At 45.2% G+C, this 24,567-nt stretch overlaps 2 protein-coding genes across 2 annotated transcripts; one reads left to right on the top strand and one right to left on the bottom strand.

Annotated features, from left to right (window-relative positions):
* Positions 1-838: 838 nt before the first annotated feature.
* On the bottom strand, positions 839-19,475 carry tnks1bp1 (tankyrase 1 binding protein 1). The gene is made up of 10 exons (XM_079265883.1): positions 19,342-19,475; positions 16,014-17,036; positions 11,900-14,942; positions 4,616-4,716; positions 3,902-3,995; positions 3,535-3,679; positions 3,253-3,389; positions 2,929-3,128; positions 2,768-2,853; positions 839-1,733 (listed from the first exon to the last, which is right to left on the bottom strand). The coding sequence occupies exons 2-9, from the start codon at positions 17,024-17,026 to the stop codon at positions 2,778-2,780; spliced, it is 4,809 nt and encodes a 1,602-aa protein (XP_079122009.1). The 5' UTR covers positions 17,027-17,036; positions 19,342-19,475; the 3' UTR covers positions 839-1,733; positions 2,768-2,777.
* Positions 19,476-21,183: 1,708 nt separating this feature from the next.
* LOC306775592 (protein unc-119 homolog B-like) lies at positions 21,184-24,239 on the top strand (the record flags this gene model as incomplete). The annotated part of the gene is made up of 5 exons (XM_079266050.1): positions 21,184-21,442; positions 22,000-22,113; positions 22,374-22,473; positions 22,670-22,842; positions 24,109-24,239. The coding sequence occupies 5 exons, from the start codon at positions 21,184-21,186 to the stop codon at positions 24,237-24,239; spliced, it is 777 nt and encodes a 258-aa protein (XP_079122176.1).
* Between the last annotated feature and the right edge of the window lie 328 nt (positions 24,240-24,567).

The raw sequence follows: 24,567 nt of genomic DNA, 5'->3' as shown, positions 1-24,567 counted from the left end.
GTATCAGATCTAAATCTATAAAATCCAATCCAAGACATTTCAACACTTTTAGCTGTTTACTTCACTCAAATCCTAGTGGCGTCCGTTTAATAGTGCACACACAAAATGCTACTTAAGAAGCATGCATTTGGATGCACATAGAAGAGGAGACAGGGAGAGAGGAAAAAGAGAAAGGCCTGTCGGAGAGAGGGATGATCCTCATTTTTTACCTGGATGGCCTGTGCTTCAGTGCACCACGTACAAGCCACGCTCTCCGTCTTTCCTCTTTCTTTCCTCTCTTTTCTGTCCGTCTCAGTGTGAGGGTGTGTGTGAGTGTGGAGGCCTGGCGAGCGGTCGTTGGAGGCCAGTGGGGGTATTTATGGTTTATTTTTGGCCACAGCAGCAAAAAGCCTGTTGATGCAGCAAATCTGTCGCACCCATTGTGTCCATCACACTGCTTCTCAATAGGCTTGCCCCTCTGTCCCTGGCACACGCTGCCCAGCTCTGCCCATGCTGCCATCCTGACCATGATCCTTTAGTGGGCACACGCACTGACAGCCAGCCAAGAGAATGAACAGAGATCAGTCTCACTCAGCAGTATTGGCCCCACCCAGCTAATTTGCACTCCAGTTTCCTGTCTTCTATTTGTTTCTTTCCCTTTCTCTTCATCCAGCATTCAAAAAGTTGCATCCATTAAGGTTGCTTACAGTAGATGAATGAGACTACGTCGTCAATATTTCCAAGTTGTGTCTTAAAACTGACCAGTGGACGTGTGTGTCTTCATGCTCCACGGCATGCCCACCTTTTGCACTGTGGTGTGAAAGCTTCCCATGAAAAACATACACTCGATTGCATTTCATAGAAAAGTTTTAATAGAATTCCCTCAATTTCCTCTTATCATACAGCATGTTGATCTTAAATGATTACAGCAATGATGACAGTCACTCTTTAACAATAAAAAGGCACATAAAAACATCTGGAGCAGATTTCTGGGTTAAAGATTTCACATACAAAACACACTTCCTGATTCTGTTATGGCGTGCTCAGAATTCCCTCCAAGCTCATTGTAGATTTTCTAATCAGCTATTGGGCGTTTTCATAAAAAACAGGAAGTGCATCTTTAAGTTTTGTGGACCTGGATAGAGAAGACCGACATTCATGGTGCAACAAATTCCCCTGACCATGTCACTACAGTTAGGTACTTAATTATTCTATTGTACTGTATGGATGGTAATTTGTTATATATTTTTTTAAAGTGCTTAAAAGTCAATCTGCGATTGGAAAGATGATGTAAAAGGCATTTTTGTACAATTTAAACTAAAATACACACAAGGTGCAATCCATTATTTATAGTCGGTATTTTCTGTACATATGTGTGTGTGTGTGAAGGTAGATATCCAGCTGAAGGCCTCCTGTCATCAGTCCCTGTCAGCATATGATGGACTAACACAATAAGACAATCCATGGCTTTGCTCTAAATTACATTGGTGTCCTCCCCCTCCATTGAGCCTCTGTACAGCAGTGGATAAAACATGTGCTTGGCATTAACACATCACAGTCTTGGCACAAAGCCTCGGCACCATATTTCATTTACAAGCCAGAAAAGCCTGAACTCCCCTCCTGCATATCTCAGTGAAGGTCCAAATTAAGGCACTCAAAGATGAAAATGGAGCAATCGTGGCAAGGCGTCTGTCAGCAAGCAGCAGCTGAGATGGATTGATTCGTGCTGAACAGCAATGGCGCAGTGTTGTCTCCTTAAAGGGAACAAGAGAAAGAAAAGTTCAGGAAGAAGTTTTCCAAATCACAGACTACAGGAGGCATCAACTTTATGGAATAGACTTGATCAGATGTCGTTGGTTGGATGGGTTTATCTGTAAGTACTCTACACTGCCACGAGTGCATTCATTTTCAGTAACAGTGGCACTCAAATCCATAACCCTGTTACACAGGCATGTCCTTTTCACTTCCTGTAGCTGATGTACGTGAAGGTAAGAGCAAAAATGTAGTTGCAAGCAGCAATTCCACAAAATTGAGGATGTCTTTACCCACTGTGCAATTTAGATCTTGACAGGAGAAAGCTTTTCAGAAATGTGGCCCACTTCCTGTTTTGGTCTTCGCTGTCAGTATTTTACACAGTCGCATCAAATAACACACGTGTTGCTGACAGCGCTGCCGGAAAGTTCAAACCATTCGCTTTCTGTTATCGCAAACCGATTCAGCTGTCTTGTATTATGACTCACAAGCTTATTAGTCCTTTTGAATAATGCCTTCACTCCTACAGTAATTCAGAGTACGGTATAAGCCAAATGTCAAAAATGTTCTTGCTCAACGCTCCTCTATGGCTGAGCCTTTTAAGTCCAATATAATGCTCAACATATCACAAGCAATGTATGGGTTATGAACAAGAGCTTGTTATTAATACCAGTATCAGAATTCTGTTGCTAAATAGGAAAGTCACACACAGATGTGCCCACTGGATCATCTTTGTATGAGAAGAAGCTAAAAAATGAGTATTTAACGGAATTAGAATGCTGGTAAAATTCGAAAAAAAAGAAAGAAAGTTAGGTTGAGACATGAAAAATCAAATTTCAAAAATGCAAAAAACATGTCGCTCCTGATGTACGAACTCTAAAATGTAAAGAAAGCCCCCCTGAAAGAACAATATGAGGTTGGTCCCAAGTCTATAACAAGGAAAAAGCTGAATTTTCTTTTTAAATTCATATTTTATTATGTAGAAAAGAATCAGTGTCTTTGGAATTTCAATTATCACCTCATCCATATTGCTCACCTGCGTCTGGCTAAGTCTCGCCGTCGTACTGACTGAGGCGCTTCTTAGACTTCAGCTCTTTCAGCCATGCGGGAGAGGAGACGGCCCTGAGGTGAGAGGAGTGTCATGATTAAAGATTTCTATACATTTTTGGAAATGTGCTGCCATGCTCTTTTTCTCACCCTCCGTCCATGCCGCCTATGGGCGGCAGCACTCGTGCAGCACCCGCAAGACTAGCGGCAGGGCGAGGAGAGCGGGACAGTTGTGAGGGAGGCGGTGCTACTTCCTCTTTTTGACTTTCCTTCTCCTCTCTTCCCTTGCCTTCTTCTGCTTCGTCTGCTCCTCCAGTTCCTCCTCCACTTGTTCTCTTTTTGAGCTGAGCCTTGGGGAGAAAGTGAAGGACACTTTACTCAAATGCCGCCCACCATGTTACGGATCACGCAGTTTATTATGAAAACTGGGAAACATACGTATACTGAAGCTCTTCTCAAACTCTGAGAACTTACTATTAAGGCTGCGGGGCTCAAACCAGGGAACATAGGGACTCTCTGGGAGGTGGGAGGAGGAGAACACACTGTCTTCGGTTGAGGCTGCTCCTCCTCAGAGTCCGAATCCCTTTGCTTAGAAGATGCCTCCTTTTCATCTAAAAGCACAGATATAATGGCTCAGTCAGTACATGCAGTAAATCTACATTTCCACACTGCTTTTAGTCTGGAGCGGATATGTTTGATTGAGCCATTGCTTGTTTGTTTGAAACGTTTGGATGACATTATGGATGCAGCAGTAACCTGTGGATTCAGACATCCCCCAGTCCGGGCTTTTCATCACAGGAAAACCTCCACGTAGCGAGCGTGGCGGACGCGTTCGATTTCGCCTCTTACCCAGATCCGCCTTCGATCGCTGTGCGCTGGTGTCGAGGAGATTAGTGGAGCTCTGTGTACAGACACACACACACACACACACACACACACAGAGTCCAGCAAGCAATGAGCACACTGTGTTCACCGGTGTGTAGTAACGGACCTGATGCAAGAGTGCGTGTTTTCCCAGGTAGGTTTGCAAATGAACAACCAAACTACACGTCAATGTTTGTAGTGTCGTGTTTGTGTCACCATTCGGGAAAGGGGGGAGGAGTAGAAATTGAGAATCACCAACCTCAGGGAATGGAGCGTGCTCAGGCTCACTGTGAAAGTCAGTGGTATCAACGTCTTCAGAGACTTCAGGAACCTGGTCAGGGACGAGCTTTGGACTGAGGAGAGACGAGGCTTTTTAAAATCATGTGTGAGCCCAGACTGAAGTTATAACTAAAAGGACATTGTTGAGATGCTTTCAGTCCAAGTTCAGGAGTTTTCTGAGTTCCTGTGTTGTGCTCTATTGGCCACAAGGGGGCACAGAGCGCTCAAGTCTAGAAGAAACCTGATGTCACATTTTAGTTTGCAGCTACACTTAGTTGGGTTGTCACAGGTTTTATATTTAAAAAACAGAAATTGCTAATTGCATGTCTGGTTATGCTGAATATTGAAGTTTTGTCATTGCAAAAGTTGTTATCGGTTGCACTACATGCTCCGCTGATCATACTGTGAAGCCGGAGCTTAACTCGGCCCTCCAAACCCAAACTGCACTTTCAGGCTACTTACTTTCAGACTTCAGTGTCAGATAGCTACAGAATAGAGCTTCTATTTGCAGGTGTGCTCAGTTTGAATAAAATAATCTCAATGTGAAGCCACACCTTTCGCACAAGACACAAGGAAAGACACTTCAACCTGTCCGGTCTTGTCTGTCTCCCATTAAGGGAGACGAAAGATACAGTCTGCAGTTCACAGCATGTGTGTGTGTGTGTGTGTGTGTGTGTGTGTGTAGGGTGTGTACCTGTCAATGTCAGATGTCTGTTCACAAGCCCCATTCTGCTCGTTTGGCTCATTGCTGATCAAAGCATCAGTGTCCTCGTGGTTTATGCTATAACTGTTAACCTGAGACAGAGACAGAGACGGAAAGACATTCAATTCAACTGGAAAATGAACCAGAAAACATATCATGCATCAGAACCAGAGAAAGCGACATGTTTTGCTCGACTGAACTCCAGATAACTACCACTACTCCTCATCCTCTCTCTCTATTAGATCGACTGTTTTATCACACAAAAAAATCAAATGATGTGCTGTTCTGTAAATCTGCACATTAGAACTTCACATTGCGGCGCTGAGGCAGAGAGAAACCGGACTGCGTGCTGAGCCAAGATCAGTAACGACAGAGGGAGGGAGAGAGAGGACGAAGGACCAGCCAAGCATGCATCTTTTAATGAGCCGGTCACAGAGGCTGGGCTGTCCTCAATAAACACCATGAGCACCAGCATACACACCTATATGCCCACACTGACACACTCACGCTGTCACGCCCACATGCTGGAATGCATGGACACACACACACACACACACACACACACGTTCCAAACAAAAGCAACTACTGTGCACTTCCTCGCACACATTCCTTTAAGCTCGCTTCACATTTTGTCAAGTGACACTGTTGTGTCGTCTGATGTTGTCACCTGGATACAACACTCTCGTAAACACCGCTGCCCTCCGTACGATTTCACACACACACATCTCATCTCCTGCAAAAGTCAGTTTATTACTCGACGTCATTTGCACAATGCCTGTTGTCTGGCAACATCACAGCATGAATGACTAGGCTTCCAGTGATTTTCCTATAACCCCAGACTGTGTTTCGATGCAGAGGGACAAACAAAGTCTTTTCTAGCAGAGACAAAGTCTACGGCGGTGCAATTACATCATTTTTCAGCACACCGCGGAGTTGAAGACTTTCCTTTCATTTTAGTCCAAAAAGCTTCTTGTGAATTCCAAAATGGTCTTTATTCATTTTTATAAATGTTTCCTCTTTGGCAGTGGTACGAGTACAGCGTGCAACACTGGGCACGTGTATGAAATGTTGTCTGTCTGGCGCAGGTAGCGTGAAGGAGGGTTTATCAGAGCTTTTTCTGCTGTTACCTGTAGGTCTGTCACTATGAGTGGTACGTGTTTGTGCAGCTTTAATGTACATTTGCTTGCACAGCCTGTTTCAGAGTGATGTCCACATTATGGAAACCCTATACATTGTGTTCCTTAGTTTAAAAAGTATTGTAAAAATAATCCACACAACGACAATCTCTAAGTGTGGACATAAACTACAACTCTAATCTGCAATAAACCTGTGTCAGTGAGGATGTGCCGGTGTGCTCTGGAGGGCGGAGGACGTACAAGTCAAGACAGAGAGGACTTTATTATAGTTTACCTCCGAAACATTTTTTGTCAGGGTTGATGGAATGTGTAAAGACAGCTTGTTTGAGGCGCAGTGGAGAAGATAACGTCTAAAGATGCCACACGCACAACTAACCGAGACGCTTCTACAGAATAATAGATGAAGACTGTCGACAAAACATCCCCTCGAATATAGGAAGGTGATGGATCATCAAATTAACATATAGCCTGCAGGTTGTTTTCTCCTTTTGGTCTTTGTAGCTCCTGTGTGCTGAAACCCATATACAAACACAGACACACACACACACACACACACACACTCACCCTCACTTCCAGTCAGCAGCCGCGTAAACACTACAAAACTACCAAGACCGATTTCAGCCTGTATATGTCTCAAAAAACGAACTCCTGTTTTGCAGATGGCACCTGCATTTGTTTTGTTTGTTTTATCTCCAAAGCAGATGATGATGAGATATATATATATATAGATATAAAGAGATTAGTATGAAGTAATTCACATGTAGCTGCTATTATGCTAGTTTGGCAGAAGATTTCCTGTAGACCTTTACAACATGCTACATTGAAGGCTTTCTCATCGTTAAGTCTTTTATAATACTTTCTTCATCTTGACAAAACAATATTATAACATATAAATAAACATGTGTACTGGGGTATAGTGTTCGTACTTCCGAAAAAATTGTCCTGAATTTTATTATCAGTGTTATGTAAGTAAAACATAATTATAATCCAATGCAATGGTTATTATAACACATGTATTAGGCTCTAATGTAACGATATATAGAGGTAAAAAGCTGTAAAATGGCAGCAGGACTAAACCAGCTTGAACTAAAGAGCAACACAGAGGGTGCAGACATACACAGACATACTTGGATGAACCTCGTCTAACTGTGTCCCACTATGTTATAGTTATAGCTTCATCTCTGACACGCACCGCAGACACAGACGGAAAGGGCAATGCGTGTCCACTGATACAAACACTGCATTCGGACAACTTTATCAGATAACTTCCTGTAACACTGCCACTGCCTATGCTGCGCTCCCTTTTCACATTTGCATGGTTATCTGTGAACACATGGACGGGGAGTTATTACACTATCGAGAGACACGGAGCTGTTAACATCGCCGAAGCCCTTGGGTCTTAAACTTGACAACCCCCAGGCCCTAAAAGCTGCTGCTGTGTGTCCATTCAGCAATGCACTTATCTGTCAATGTAATTTGGCTAGTCAAACCTTTAAAGGCTATTCATGTCAAATCTGACTGTCATTTGTTCACTGATCTCTGCTGGTTGACTACATCAGCTCTTACAGAGCAGGGCTCGGCGGCTCTCCTCTGCCGACTTCTGACGGAGAAGCGACGCAGGGATCTCCTGCTACGTCTGGCGAAGCTACGCAGCGGGGACACGGCTCTCTGGAACCTTCCTCGTCCATCTGCACCTTCTTCTTCTTCCTCCTCCTCTTTACCCTCCTCTTCCTCCTGCTGCTTCTCTTCTGCGTTGCCCCACACCAGCTCCAGAGCCCCTTGCAAGGAGCGCCGCACGCCCCCCACCCAGCCCGCCACCTGCAGCTGGGCGGCCGACAGCTTCCCTCCAAAGTACTGCATGGTGGAGAAGCTCACGCGGCTGCTCGTCCAGGCACTAGGGTCACCATGGGGGGGGAGAATGGGTCACCAGAGAAGAAGGCAATTTCTGGGTGAGTCAGAAAGCTGCGTCTGTGATCCACCTTTCAGTCGTCATTTCACAACAAGCAGAAGGTAAAGAGGGCACAAGTTGTGTTTGGTGAGAAGGTTTTCGGACGTCATAAAAAAACAGATATAGTCCATCATCATTTGAGAGTGATCCATCCTCTATATGCATGTTTTTTTGTGGTTCAGGTCACATAAACTTCCTGGAACGGTCCATTATTTGCCGTCAGTGAAGAAGTAAATAGTCTGACTTAGCCATGTGTTTGCACTGTGACAACACTATTCCACAGCAGCATCCACGATGATGGATGTGACTTCCTGAACAGCAGCGTCCCGAAGAAAGACTTCCCCCATCATCGCATAATGATCCGTTTAAAAACACACTGACAGAACTCTCGTCAAAAAAGAAAAGAAAAATCTCTTGGCAGTGAAAACAAAAAATAGCAATGAAGCTGTTAGTCCTGCACACAACAGTTGTAAAGATGACCTCTTTTCATGTGCACCTCCTCGCTCTCTCTCCTTTGATCAGACTCCTACTGCCGCAGACTGTTTGCTTCTGTACCTACGTCCCAGTTGACATCACAACTCCATTTTCAATTCAAGATAAAAAAAAAAGGAAAAGCAGCGTGGGAAATATCCGGCACTCCGGCCATCCAACGCCAGGTAGAGGGAGGTAGATCACCCCTCCACACCTGAGTGATCTCACAGAGCGCCAACACAAAGCACAGGTCTGTACTCGGATGTGGAAAATCCAGAGGGACGGAAGGTGCGGCAGGCTGAGGCCTTTAGGTGCTTTTCCGCACACCTCCCTCTCCCCCGTAGGTAAATGATGCAGGTAACTCAATGAGTCAGGTCTTTGTGAGCGGGGTTAGGCAGAGGGAACAGCAGAAAACACAACAGGAAGACTTTTGGAGAGTTGAGAGGCAGTTTGGAGCGCTAGATGAGTGAGAGAATGGACAGCGGACATGTGAACTTTCCTGTCCGCCGTGTAGCCCATCCTCCTTTGAGTGTATGTGTGCCAGAAAGTGTGTGTGTAAGAGGGGGGGGGGGGCAGACAGAGACAGAGAAAGAGGGGCACCATGTATGGTCATTCTGACCCGCTGCCCTGCTGACCAGATCCAAATGAGGACATGATAAGCACAAAACTCTTCTCCCTGTAAGATCTATCTTTCAGACAGTAACCTGAATGAGGGCACACGGTTGGTTGGCTGCACAGCTTGTGTTTGCCCAGTAAACACTTTCCTCATTCTGTCCTGTCAAAATAAAAGCCTTTCTCCGCCCACACAATAGCGTCTTTGATGTGGAGTTTTTTTTTTCTTGCTGCACAGATATATCTAAAACGATTTTATTCAACTTTACTGTTTAGTGATAAGTTATAGCAGTGAAATGTGCTCTACATGAGATAAACTTGTTGGTATCTGTGCCGCAGCAGAAGGAAGTGCAATTCTTAAGAGCAGCAGTGCCACTCAGTGGTGAAAACAGGGCTGCACGCTCACCCTCAGGTCCAACAAAAGCTTCAATACCAATGGCTATGAAGGCACAATGCCTCCTTACAGTAGCTCGGTGCTTTTGTGAGTTGGTTTGTTTGCTTAAGCACACACAGCAAACAGAAACACGATATCACAAAGACGCATGTCCCCACACACACACACACACACACACACACACACACACACACACACACACACACACACACACACACACACACACACACACAGTTCAGGACTCCAGAGTTCAGTGTTTTCATGAAGTCTGCAAAAATGTTGCATGTTCAAACAGGTGGTGAACCAATCTGCCTTGACTGGCATGGCCCTATCAGCCGCTCACTCCCTCTGATGTACTGTGTGATAAGGCGTCACGCACCGCCACGCCTTGATCCGTTCACCTTGAACTGTTTGCTGCCTTGTCTCGTTTCATAATAAAGCGCGATCAAGCTTTCCTGTCATTTTCCGATGTTTAATCCGGTCTTTGAATGCGAATCAACTGAAGCACAAAACAAGCGTTTTGATATCCATGTACCATATAATAAGCAGAGCAGCGCTAACAAAAGGGTTCACACTTGGCTAATTTGTAAGAGAAAAGTGGTCAGATTCTTCCTCACATCTTTACAGACTTATAATTAACAACCTACAATTGGACACAAACTACAAATTAATAACTTTATTATAAATTGGAAGGGAGTGACATTGATTTTACTCGTCAGAAGTATGACGTTTACTTCTCTCATGAAACGAGCATTATTGTTGTTGTTAGCCATTTGTTAGCAAGTTTATATGTATATGTGGCATTTTTTTAAATATTGCAGTATCTTTACATATTTTGATATCGTACGTGCTATTGAAAATGAATTAAGAAACCTAAAATGCGGGGGAAAAACATACAGGAAGGTCAGATATTAGTTAATGCAATCGTTTGATATGTTGGTTGCAAACAAACAGTTTAGCTTAGCATAAAGACTGGAGATGGGGACAGAGCTAGCTTCTCTGAGAGTTAATGTATTAATTGACAAGCTTTGGAGGTGCTGGTACGCAGGTCTTGTTACCAGAGCCGGGCTAGCTGTCCCCCCTGGCCCTAAACTTTATGCTAAACTAAGATAAGCTAAGCTAAGCAAAGATAAGCTCAGCTAAGCGGCTGCTGGCTCCAGCTTAATATTTAAGTGTGGTGTCAATTTTCTAATCTAACTCTCAGCAAGACAATGCATAAGCGTATTTATAACATGTGTAACTATACCTTTAAACTCATAACAAATCAAAGTTCTTCATTGTATTTTTTTTTTTTTTTTTACAATGACCAAATACTGCATGAGCTGTTAAAGGGTTAGATATGACAAAATGTATGATGGATAACATATCTCTATTGTCTCCTGGTACATATTGTCACATCGTCACTAAATTTAGTCACAGATCTTGAATGAAGCATTTTAAATAATCATAATCATTTGCTAAATATGGAAGCTTTAAATCAAATGGACTTCTGTATTACAAATAGTCTACATACTTTAACATGTAGTGTATTCAATGCTGATTTGATTCCTTTAGTAAATGGTGATTGCTAATTGCTATTAAAGTGGATACATATGGTGACGGGAGAGGCTGGCTGTATTACGACACCAAACATAAATCTAAAATCGAATAGGCTGAACCCTCTCACTGGCTTTACTGTGAAACCACTCACACTCGTGTTCAGTAACATTTATATCCGCAGAAACTCACCCATAGCTGCTGGAAATATGCCATCCAAGAGGCCCATGAGAACCAATCCATTCCTCCTTCATATGCTCATCAATATATAGATATTTCTTCTTTTAAAAATGCCTTTTACTTTGAAAATATATGAAAAATATCGCACAACTAGAAGCAAAACAAAAGTAGGTGACAGACTATTGCGCGTCAAGCTGCAGAGGAACCTCACTTCCTGTTAGATTTCTTTCCGTTCTAACCACACATCTACTTTCGTGCACCACAGACATGAAGTTTTTCCAGTTTGATGGGCTGTCGCTGTCCTTTTCTCACCGCACTCATATCATCTTCAGTGAGTTGAGTGCCGTTTGAGAATCATACAAATATGTTGTTGTTTCTTTATCGCCACGCCTCGTAAATCAACACTTATGCTTCTCCGAGACTATTAGTATGTTTCATATATATTTGAATAATAACCGCCCTTGCTGTCAGCAGATACTAATACTGACACGTGACACATGCTTGTTTCACCACTCAATGTCACGCCTAGACACACAAACACACACGTTCTTAAGATGTGACTGAAACAGGGAGAAACAAGCATAACGAGATGGCTTTTCCCGTGTTTCAGGAATGGCGATGTGCTGGTGCAGGTGAGGTGTGTGTGTGTGTGTGTGTGTGTGGCTGCCAGGCGGACCGCATCTACATGTACACTCCTGTCTCTGTACTAACACCTCACCCTTCCTGAGACATTAATCAATTTCTGCTTTCATATTGTGCTGGTGTTCACAGCTAAACCTGTCAAGAGTGGGTTTAAAGTGGGGATGTACCGATCCGATTGACAGCTGGGCTTTGGGTATCGGTCGATACAGAGTACCGATCTGATACCAGTGTGTAGTGGGAGTGGGATCTTTTGTGTGTAAAGCAACATCGAGCTTAAATCAAACATGGCTTTCCTAACTTTGTAAAACAAAATCAAGTTGCATTCCAACAGACCGAGGACTGAATGTTGTATTTACCTCCTGCTTGTCTTCTTCTTCCGATTCATCCTCATCTGTCTCCTCCGCTTCCTCCCTCTGCGTCTCCTTTTCCGCTTCCTCCTCCTCCACCTGCGTGGAGATGAGCTGTTCCTCCTGCTCTGGGCTGTCTGGTTTTTCCACCTGCTCCAGCGCTCTGTATCCCAGAAGAGTGACAGTGTCCGGTGGCTCCTGGACGTCCTCTTCATCCTCAGAGACAGCTGACCGACTGTGGGTGAGCGGACTCGTTTCTACTTTAGCCTGCGAGCCCCAACTCTTCCGTTTGACGGAAAAGTCGTCGAAATCCACATTAGCCGGAGGCGGTCTGACGGAGAAGTCATCGTAAACAACTTCCACTCGACTCTTTGTCATTTCCTGTCGTATTGTTCTCTCCAACTCTTCCACTCTTTCTTTCTCCGCCTGCCTCTTCCTTTCCTCCTCTCTCTGTCTCTCACTCTCCATTCGCCTCCCTCTCTCCATCGCCTCTTCTTTTTCTTGCTGTTCTTTCAGCCTCCTTTGCATCTCTCTTTCTCTTTCCTTCGCCTCCTCTCTTAAACTTTCTTCCTCCCTCTCCTCTTGTCGGAGTCTCTCCTCTTTCTGTCTCGCCCTCTCCCTGTCCTCCTCTGTCTTTCTCTGATACATCAACTCCGACTCCTTCTCTCTTTCCTTCTCTTCTTCTTCTCCTCCCAACCTCGCCGTCCTGTTCACCCACTCTGTTTCCCACTCCTCCTCTCTTTCTTTCTTTTTGTTAATTTCCTTCTCTCTCAGTTTTCCCTCCAATCTGTAATCCTCAAGGTTTTCATTCAATCTCTCCTCCTCCTCTCTCAGCCTCTGTCTGTCTCTGTCCTCACTGAGTCTCTCCTCTTTCTGTCTCGCCCTCTCCCTGTCCTCCTCTGTCTTTCTTTGATACATCAACTCCGACTCCTTCTCTCTTCCCTTCTCTTCTTCTTCTCCTCTTAAGCTCGCCGTCCTTTTCACCCACTCTCTTTCCCACTCCTCCTCTCTTTGTTTCTTTTTGTTAATTTTCTTCTCTCTCAGCTTCTGATTTTCTCTTTCTTCCCTCAGTCTCTCCTCTTTCCTCACCTCCTCCTTCAATCTCTCTTTTTCCCACTCCTCCTCCTTCAATCTCTCTTTTTCCCGCTCCTCCTCCTTCAATCTCTCGTTTTCCCTCTCCTCCTCCTTCAGTCTCTCATTTTCCCTCTCCTCCTGGTCTTGTTTTAATCTCTCCTCTTTCTGCTTCGTGCTCTCTCTTTCCTCTTCTCTCTGTCTCTGCCGCAGCAACTGCATCTGTTTTTCCCTCTCCATCTCTTCTTCTCTCAGCCTCTCCCGTTTCCTCTCCTCTTCTTTCAACCTTTCTCTCTCCCGGTCCTCCTTCATCTGTCTCTCAACATCCTCGTCCTTCAGCCTCTCTCTCTCCCTTGCCTCCTCTTCCTTCTGCCTTGCCCTGTCTCTCTCCCGATCCTCCTCTTCCTTCAGCCTTGCCCTCTCTCTCTCCCTATCCTCCTCTTCCTTCAGCCTTGCCCTCTCTCTCTCCCTATCCTCTTCCTTCTGCCTTGCCCTCTCTTTCTCCCTTTCCTCCTCTTCCTTCAGCCTTGCCCTCTCTCTCTCCCTATCCTCCTCTTCCTTCTGCCTTGCCCTCTCTCTCTCCCTATCCTCCTCTTCCTTCTGCCTTGCCCTCTCTCTCTCCCTATCCTCCTCTTCCTTCTGCCTTGCCCTCTCTCTCTCCCGATCCTCTTCCTTCAGCCTTGCCCTCTCTCTCTCCCTATCCTCCTCTTCCTTCTGACTTGCCCTCTCTCTCTCCCTATCCTCCTCTTCCTTCTGCCTTGCCCTCTCTCTCTCCCTATCCTCCTCTTCCTTCAGCCTTGCCCTCTCTCTCTCCCTATCCTCTTCCTTCTGCCTTGCCCTCTCTTTCTCCCTTTCCTCCTCTTCCTTCAGCCTTGCCCTCTCTCTCTCCCTATCCTCCTCTTCCTTCTGCCTTGCCCTCTCTCTCTCCCTATCCTCCTCTTCCTTCTGCCTTGCCCTCTCTCTCTCCCTATCCTCTTCCTTCAGCCTTGCCCTCTCTCTTTCCCTATCCTCCTCTTCCTTCTGCGTTGCCCTCTCTCTCTCCCTATCCTCTTCCTTCAGCCTTGCCCTCTCTCTCTCCCTATCCTCCTCTTCCTTCTGCCTTGCCCTCTCTCTCTCCCGATCCTCCTCTTCCTTCAGCCTTGCCCTCTCTCTCTCCCGATCCTCCTCTTCCTTCTGCCTTGCCCTCTCTCTCTCCCGATCCTCCTCTTCCTTCAGCCTTGCCCTCTCTCTCTCCCTATCCTCCTCTTCCTTCTGCGTTGCCCTCTCTCTCTCCCTATCCTCTTCCTTCTGCCTTGCCCTCTCTCTCTCCCTTTCCTCCTCTTCATTCTGCCTTGCCCTTTCCTTCTCCCTTTCTTCTTCTGCCTTTCGTTGCCGCTCCTCTTCCAGCTTGAGTGATGCCTGTTCGTGGTCCTCTGCTCTCCGTCTTCTTTCAAATTCCAAATGTTTCAGTCGCTCCTCATCATCATCATCCTTCCTCTGAAGACCTCCTACTCGTCTGTAGGCAGGCACTGAAACAGGGATCTCCTTCTTAGCTTCAGCCTCTTCTTCATCTTCTTCTTCTTCTTCTTCTTCTTCGCTGGAATCGGTCGGTGAGCCCAGGGTCACGGGCGGCCCACCGTCGTCTCTCTCCACGACACTGAAGCGAACAGAGCGCCGTTTGACGTTGTCCCTCTTTGGAGCATGTTGAGCACTTTCCCTCTCATCCGAGTCTCCCTCATCGGTGGCACTGTGGGTTTTAGACGAGCTGCGATTGCGTAGCTGGACATCACCCTCCGCTGATCTGTTTAGCATATGCTCGGAGTTGTCCGACGACTTGAATTCAGTGGGAGCGTCTTTAGGCGTCTCCGTTGAGGTCTCTGTGGGTTGTTCAGCCTTTGAAGAAAGATCCACGTCCTGACTGGACAACGTCCCCGTTACAGGAGGCTCAGCAGGCGGTATTTTGGGGGTCTTCTCTGCTATTGGAGCAGTCGCTGGCTCAAAGCTGTGGAAGGCAGAACAGTTCAAGGTTTTATGATCCTGATTCAAAGGAATCGTCCACAGATCGATGGCAGAGCTCAGACCTGTCTTTTCAATGCATCAAAGCTCATTTTGACATATTCTTTGATACATCTCTCAAGACTGCTTGCTCAATACAAAGCTACAGCCAGCAGTTGGTTAGCATAGCTTAGCATAAAGACTGGAAACTGGACAAACAGCTTGCTTCTGTCCAAAGTTAAATAAATCTTTCACTTGCCTCTTGTTGTATCTAGCCATTCAGATTATTAGACAAACACATTGTTGGCAGTTTTCACAGAAAACTATTTCTTTGTGTTAAAGGCGTTCCAACTGTTGACAGTGAAATCTCTCCTCAAACCAGTGAGGACATGTTGCTGTTGAATCCTTTGAACGTCATTTTCAATGCTGCAACACAAACTAAACTCTATTTTATTGTACTGGTGTTAGAATAGAACGGCGAGATACTGGAGGGTAAGTGAGAAACTGTGAGAACTGTAAAGAACTCTATATTGTGTACTCGTATTGTAGGTTGGACATCTAATCTTCTGGCCTGGTTTGCACTCTTATCTAGATTCATGAACTAAATCTGAGCACAGTCTTGATATTACACGCTGCGTTACTCATTTACCACACTGCTGCTGATGGCCAGACAAAGCACAGTAAGTATGGAGACACACAGGAAGAGAAGACAAAGCTGGTGACACCAACAGTTCAAGACCTGCACTCTTTTCTCCATGATTTTTTGGCAGAAACTGGAAACCAATATAAGAACTATATCCACTCGGCAGTGCAGTGTGAATCATACACGCACCAATAAAGAGACAATTTTACAAAAATAAATTCCTGAGCAGAAACATAAATTAGAACAAGAAGCGATCACAAAAGATGAATCTGAAATGAAAAGTATAACCCTGGCCAACAGCCAACCACAATAAGTGCCGTTAACCTTAAAATAAATGTGCTTGATTACACATGCAAGAGAAACATGTTCTTTCACTCGTGTCTTAAAATGTCAGCAAACACAAATCAGCACAGACGAAGGGAAGGGCTCACTCACCTCTTCGAGCGATTTCTGGGCGCAACCCGAGGCTGCTTCTCAGTCGTCGGACCCTCGGGGGTCTTTTCCGCGGCCCACTTCTTGATTCTCTCCTTCACACCTTCCGTACCGTTTACAACTTCCGGCTCGTCTCTCGTCGTCACGGCCTCCGGCCTCGACGACGAGTCAAACAGGAGACTGATCCTGCGTTTTATGCTGCCTCCTCCGCTGTACTCCTCCTTCGGTGCTCCTTCGTCACCCTCTCTGTTTGGCGGCTCGGACGTCGCGAGGCTCGGCTCCGGATCCGAGGGCTCTGGTTTGTTTGCGTCCTCTGTGTTGCCGGTTGTGGAGATGGTGGCAGTGGGCTGGGGGGGCAGAGGCAGGCCGGGTGACTCAAACCTCGAGGTGAGCTTCATGGACAGGCGCTTCCTGCTGCCGCCCCATCGATTCGCTAGACTGTCCACAGAAGAAACGTCGCTTGCTGCTTCTTCGAGACTTTGGATGACGGAAGCCTGAGCCTCGTCTTCTTTCTTTTTTCCGTCCGTCTCTGCTGAGTTTACAACGTCGGCGGATGCTTTGTGGTTTGCTTGGGTGACATCATCTCTCCGGGTTGGCTCGGACTCGGGTGTCTCTTTGGGCGGAGCGGTTTGTGTGACTGGATCAGATTTTCCGACACCAGAATCCGGAGTATCCTCTCCATGTGGACTTGCTTTGCTTTCCCTGGTTGTTTTTGGCAGATCTTTGGTGAGCCCACCTACAGGGCTGGGTTTGGAATCCGAGGCGGTGGTTTGTTGAGGGGGTTTCCGAGCCGGGGTGGTCACGGTCGGTTTGGGGACACTCGCGGCTTTAGATATTTCTGTCTGCTGTGTTGCCGTCTTAGAGGTTACACGAGCCGTCTTTGGGGCGTTGATGGAGCGAATGCTGGTGTTCTTCTGCAGGGAGAAGGGCTTGGGGGTGAGCCGAGGTTTGGGGGCCAGAGCTGGCTTGGGGTCAGAGGTGCCGCCAGTCTGGGACACCTCGACGGAGCTCTCCATGACTGAGTCGCTGAAAGAGGGGAGGAGAGGAAGTGTTTACATACAGCGAGCTGCATATTTACATTGAAAAAACATTGTCGCTTTCAGCCCACACACGGCCATGTTTTTTACAAAGAAGACTGAATGAGTCTGGTCTGTCGAGAGCAAACCAGTGAGGACGTGTTGCTGTGGAATCGGTTGAAAGTCACTTTCAATGCAGCAACACAAACAAAATTTGTGGTGGCCTGGTTTGCACTCTTATCTAGACTCATGAACTAAATCTGACCACAGTCTTGATATTACAAGCTGCGTTACTCATTTACCACACTGCTGCTGATGGCCAGACAAAGTACAGTAGGTAATGGAGACACACAGGAAGAGAAGACACAAACAGTTCTACATGTGCACTCTTCTCTCCATGATTCTTTGGCAGAAACTGGGAGACACTATGGAAGAGACTATAGGAAACCGCTCCTCTCTACAAGGAAACTGAACAACACCCTATCCACTCTGCAGTGTGAATCGCACCAACGAAGAACAGAATGTTACAACAAAGAAGTGGGATTAAAAGTCTCATGTGTGGACATGAAAAGACTGATCTGCTGCATGCTTCTGATCACACAAATAGATGAATCTGAAATGAAAAGTATAACCCTGGCCAACAGCCAACCACAATAAGTGCCATTAACCTTAAAACAAACGTCTTGCTGCATTGCACTTGCAAGAGAAAGTTTCTTTAACTTACGTCTTAAAATGTCACCAAACACCGTCGGCACAGTTGAAGGAAGGCTCACTCACTCTACCTCCGCAGACACTTGCCAATCACACTGAACAAACACCAGAAACTATGAAAAGTCTTCCTGCTGGGATCTTCTTTTATTTCCTCCTCAGCAAAAACAAAGCTGCTTCCGACCGCAGTAAAGCATTTCATTGGTCAGTTTCCTCCTCATGCCAAAGACCAGACCTGTCGAACTGTTGTGTCGCAAGTGACCAACTAAAGGTCCTCCTGCTGTGGATCTTTGATAACTTCATGACTTCAAAGAGTGTAAAAAGAAAGTAAACAGCTGTCGTCATGTGATGACTACTACTCAGATCTCTTCAACACAAGTTGATAATGTAAATTTATAGGCTGTGAATTTGGATTGTCACTTTTAAACCCCACTTAACATGAGAAGATTTCAAACAGGCGGGTGGGAGCCATGTTGTCAGAGACCGACTGAAGGCCCGATGAGTCATCATCACACACGATCAATACGGTCTGAAGAACACGATCCCACAAGATCTCCACTTGAACTGAAACCACTGATGCATGAACAAGTTCCTAAGTATACCGTCACATGAGCGAAAAAGAGAGTTCACACATACACACACCGTGTGAAGGAAAAGACAACCGTAGTGTTTCCAAGTTTCTTACGCAGAATACCGAAGGCATTGTGTGTCATCTGGTTTGACCTGTATTACTTCTCCACGCCCAACAGTTTTAATACTTTGCAACTCTCAAGAGTTTTGTCAGCAAAATGTGTCCCTTTCGCCTTTGGATCAAATGTGTAAGGTGTATTTGTGCATGTTGTATGTTTGTTATAATGATCTTTTTGCTGCATGATAAGTGTGTGAAAGGGATCAGATTGGAATCTGTTACACTGTGTCCTGTTTGTTTCTGCTTTCCTCTTTTTTTCCCCTTTTTTTTTACAGCTGGATTCCTAAGAAACAAACACTGTCTGGCAAATAAAGCTGCAGCTGATTGATGATTTTTCTGCTGCGTATTCAGGCCACATTCAGGGAGTCAGTGGAAATCGTTGTGCAGCAGCACTTAGATTCTGGTTTCTTTATCTCTGTTTGCCTGTGGGTGTCTGTTGCCCTGCCAAGGCTGACGTTTCACTGGCTCCTCTTTATCGTTTCGCAGTCCACAGTTTTATTTACTTCTTTGAGCGATGCTGCGAGAACCAAACACGTAGTTTGGATATAAAGTCTGGTCCTCAGAGAGGAAAACATGTCAATGTAATGCCTTGTGGCGCACGAGCTGCATGTAATTACAACGCGTATGCTTCGGTTGTTAATAAGTTACTAATAAACGCGTCAAAAGTGAACTCCCAGTCGTTGAACCAGCGGTGTGTCCACTGAAACTAGACAAAGGGAACGGAGATATGTGAATACAACTTTTACGTTTAATTCAATATTGGCTGTCAAGCATTGTGTCAACGTTACATGAGGATACTCACCGTCAGGACACAACGTTACCCCACATATTTACGTTACAAATACCCATAAAGATTGTGCACCTGCTGTTAACTGAACTTTTCCACCGGTTGAGCTATTTAACAGTTCAGTTTATTTACCTTTTGTCTTCACGCAGTCATACAGGTGGAGGAAGGAAGGAAGGAAGGAAGCGAGGAGAAGTTACAAAATAAAAATGCTTCTCAGTTTTCCGCGGTCGTCTCGCCTGCTGAGCTGTTGTCAGACTGTTGTTTTTTTTAAAGTCATTCTCACTCAGAGGACGTCAGGCTGCTCCTGCACCCAGCAGACACTCCCTCTTGCCCGCCACGCTGCTCCGGGCGTCAAGTTGCACACAGAGAGACGCGGTTGGACCGGAAGTGGCGTTCCTTCAAAAATAAAAGCACGATATAATTTAACAAGATTGTTGTTGAGAGGACGCTGTCTCCATTGTGTCCCACGGAGTCAGCTCTGTGCAGCGTTTCAATGAACTGAATTCAGTAAACTGATTTTTTTTATTAGGGGACCATATAACGAGCCCCCAAGAGGAAGTGTTTATTTTCTGCCTTAAAATCCAATCTGTAAATTCTCATGAAATTCATACAATATTAATAAATATATGATTGAAAATATAGACCTTTCTGTAATGCTTAGGTACAAAGGTGACATGACTCACCATGATTTAAAAATGAAAGCAGAACTGTAAATATGGACAGTGTTTACGATATGCGCTTTTATTTTGATAATTCGGACCGGACGTGCTCTCTAAATTCATTGTAGCTTGAAATAAGTACGCTGTTCAGTGGACTTGATGAACTGGTTCTCGCGACTGAGAAGAAAAGCTACTTTACAGCAAAGTTTAAAGGACTTGGACGAATGAATATCAGTGCTTTGTGGAGAGCGCTGACTGCTGAGGCTACCTGGGGGCATCCTAACAGCAGGAGGTGCGCATCACCCGTCACACACGAGGCCTAACCTTCATTTGCATGACACCTGGGCCTTTACTGTGTTACATTTGCGTTGCATTAGGACGCGAAACGTCACACACAAGTCACGTGATCGATGCCATTCAGCAAACCTGAAACATAATACTTACATAATACTTCCTAGATTTTCCCCTGTGTGTGTGTGTGTGTGTGTTGGCCTGTCTAGAATTGTCTTAAATCATAATACATATACAATAGGGTAAACTTGCATTTATGTACCACAGAGCTCCACCTCAACCAACTACAGCATTAAAGATCTTGCTTACATGTCAGTGTATCAGTGTTAATAAGATGGATCGATAGTTACTTTATTAATCCTGCAAGGGGACATTTTTTCGCTCCGGCAGCAATTATGGTACAGTTAAATAAAATAACAGAGGAAAAATATTAAATGTAAAATGCACAATACAGACAATGAAATAGAATAATACACAATCAACGAACTAAACTAGTGCAAAGATTTAACCAAACAAGTGATTTATTGTACAGTAATAATCAAACAATATAATAGTATATTATCACTTGTGGGTTTAACATATTTGACACTCGATGATATCCTTATTATGATTATTAGAGTTAGTACTATTATTAGTAGTAGCATTGGTGGTATTACTAGTAGGCCTGATAGTAAATAAGGACCTTCAGGTATAGGCTTGGAGAGCGGTCCAGCGCCCCCTGGTGGACGTTTCTAGGAACCACTTCACACCCTCCTGTGGCTTTAACCGGACGAGTTGTCATGGCAACTGTACAGCGTGTGCTTATAAAAACAAGAGCTTGACCGTTCACCGACAGCTTTCTCGACATCCGATATCTAAACGCTCCACGACGCCATCTTATTCATCCTGCGTCTATCGGTGGAGGATACCGCGGAGACACACACACACACACACACACACACACACACACACACACACACACACACACACACACACACACACACACACACACACACAGAGGGAGCGAAGCCGAAGAGAGTCGACGATGAGCGGAGCCAAAGCCCGCAGCGACGCGCCTGTTGCTGAAAATGTCCCCGGCGGCGGCGGCGGCGGCCGCGGCGGCGGCGGGGGGCACAGCGCTGCGGCTCCTCCGCGGGACCGCAAGCCCGGCGGAGGGGTTCTGAAGAGGCTCAAGTCCCGCAGGAGCCAGATGGACAGCAGGCCCGTCACGGAGGAAGACCTGCGGACACAGAGTGGACACATCACGCCTGAGGACGTGTTAGGACTGCGGGTGGCCGCGCGAGGTTTGAGTCTCCCTCTCTCTTACGTCCTGTCCCTGGTTGTGGCTTTAACATGGACACATGATGCTCAATGTGCGTCCTGCTGAATCAACGATCTGAACCTAATGTCACCTACACAGAATATAACAAATCTACACATTACATACAACTGGAGCAAATTACGTCCTGTTGAGCATTCCTGTTGAATTCTTAATCAATGTTTTTCACCAAACAAAACCTTTTCAGAACACATAATTCGGTATATTCCTGTTGGCTTCACACACACACGCTTATTTTCCTGCATCTCTGTAATCCCACAGTAGCTCGCAATCATAAAAGCGGTGTCATATCTTACTTTATGGTCAGGGCGCATTGGTTATCTGTATGTGTGCAATGTTGCGTGTCTACTTTCAAGCAAGACCATGTCACCTGAGTCAAGAACAGTGTTTTGCATGTTATCTTTGTGCATGTCAAAGCATCCTGTTTGTGCTTTGAGGGTGTACAAACATGAACTACGATGGCTTGTAAATCATTTCTATGTTTTTTTTTAAACTCCTGAATGCTGTCTATCATTGTTGCAGGGTACCTCTGTAAACCCGAGGACAATATTTATAACATCGATTTTGTGCGCTTTAAGATCAGGGACCTGGAGACAGGCACTGTCCTGTTTGAGATTGCCAAACCCCCAAATACAGGTAATGTGCATCAGCCTCCTCCTTGTACTGTTTCATGTTGGTGTTGTTTTGTTGAATGGAGCTGTTGACTGGGAAGTGTTTGGTTCATGAGCACTTAAAGAAAATGACCCTGCCGACCATTTGTTCTTGTTTTCATCTTAAAATGAATGCGTTTATGCCGATATCCCTTCAGGTTCAGAAACATCCATGGTCCTTTTGATCAAAAGTAGTCCTCGGTGTGGCTTATTTCAAATGTCTCCGTCCTATGTTGTGGGTCTCAGAGGACGACGAGGAGAACAGAGAGGCCGATACCAGCGCAGGTCGATTTGTACGCTACCAGTTCACCACGGCCTTCCTGAGGCTGAGGACCGTGGGAGCTACGTGAGTGACTCACACATCACCACCACACACAAACACACTCACCTGTTCCATCCCCAAACAATGGAAACAGTTGCACACCAGCTACAGACACTCATTCGAACCGGTGCAGTTTGACTTCAATAACATCATCATTACAGAAGAACAGACCTTTTGTTGGAACGTCCCAGTCTCCCTTCTCTCTGTATCGTTCAATCAGGGTGGAATTCACAGTCGGGAACCGGCCTTTGAACAACTTCCGCATGATCGAGAGGCACTACTTCCGCGATCACCTGCTGAAGAGCTTTGACTTTGACTTTGGGTTCTGTATCCCAAACAGCCGTAACACCTGTGAGCACATCTACGAGTTCCCTCAGCTGTCGGAGAGCCTGGGTGAGTCGTCTTTTCCTAACTCATAGACAACATTGTTCGTTAAAAACTGTTGTGTTAAAACAAGAATATTGTAGTTCGGAAGGTCACCTTATCCAAACGTTGAATATCTAAGAGAAGACAGAAATTATATTATTGGCACCCAGTCGTCAATCTCTTTCGCTTACCATGCGACACTTTTGTTCAACCTAATGCACAGTATTTATGCTTTATGTTGCAATCATTTTATCCAACATTATGATATTGCGCATGCGTGCACAAACCCTCATTGATATGATACACAGCACGGCATGTCATCGGTGTGTCTGTCTGTGTGTAGACACATTCTTGTGAACACAAAAACTCTTCCACACTAAGCTCCCACTCTAGAGTAGATGATCTGATTCGATTCTGAGTTTCATATTAATGAGAAAAAGTGGTCCATCTTAATACAGTACCTACATTGTACATTGAAAGAGCTCTTGGTCGCCTCCAACGTATTTCCGTTACATGCTGGCCTTAAAAGAATGCATTCTGAAGCTATACGGTGAGACTTCAGCAGTCTGATCTTAGCAAATCAAGTGGGTATATTGTTCTCTGTGGTCCATCAAAGTATATTGCCAGGGTTGAGTTCCAGCATCAAACCTACATGCAAGCACCAAGTAATATCCCTCTGCTGCAGGTCAGCAAGGAAACGCTGCCTGGGGGAGCCACACAGAGGGAACTTCATCCTAAAATATCTGACTCTGGAGGATGCCCTCTTGATTTGGCAAGCTTAGACCGCTGAAGCCTCACATTGGCTCAGGCTGCACAGAGCGAGGACTGTGGATTTGTCCTCTATTTCTGTCCTCTGTGTGTTTTATAGTGTAGTTACTTTTGCAGTGGCCAATTCATCTTTCAACGTGCATGATGTGCACGTTAGTATTGTATTAGCACAGACCTACATAAATCTGAAACTCTCCTTTAATGCTTTCACATCAAAATATAATACACTCAAATAATGCACTTGTGTTATGTGACAACAACTATGATGCCGTTAATATTTTCTGATACATAAGTTTCCCAATTAACTGTGTTTGCGACTTATTGTGATATTATTGTTGTTATGGAGGGACATCAGTGCCCCAATGTGAAGCAAAGCAAAGAATTTGGACATTTGAATAATAAAACAATCAATGATATTATATTTTATTATATATTACATTATATCATTTCACATTTTTTATTCAATCGGTTCTAATTGCTTGGATATGGAACAAACCCTTCATGCATGTGTTGTCTGTCTTTCAGTCCGTCAGATGGTGGAGTGTCCTTATGAGACCCGGTCAGACAGCTTCTATTTCGTTGAGAACAGACTCGTCATGCACAACAAGGCAGACTACGCGTATAACGGAGGACTCATCACTCTAGTGGCCATGTGACGTCTCAAACGGACCAAATGGTTATTAGATAGATGGTTAGGTCCCCTGTTAGCAATTTTAAAAGTGTCCTCACACCGCCTCAACACACACACACACACACACACACGCACAAAAACACACTCAATCCTCAAGTGACACACGTAGTGTTTATGCAGTGTTTGTCAGAAGCAGCTGTTCTCAGAGCTACCGCCTCCACAATCCACTCCAGACAATATCGGGGGAGAAAGAACGAAAGCATCCACACACACTCCTGTCAAGCACACATGGTCACTCCTACGATTCCCCTCCCCATCTCCCTCTCCTCTCTCGTTTTCACACACACACACAC

This window comes from Melanostigma gelatinosum (genome assembly GCF_949748355.1).
Source record: "Melanostigma gelatinosum genome assembly, chromosome: 3".
NCBI classification, from domain to species: domain Eukaryota; kingdom Metazoa; phylum Chordata; class Actinopteri; order Perciformes; family Zoarcidae; genus Melanostigma; species Melanostigma gelatinosum.
This window is presented reverse-complemented; position numbering and strand designations above follow the sequence as displayed.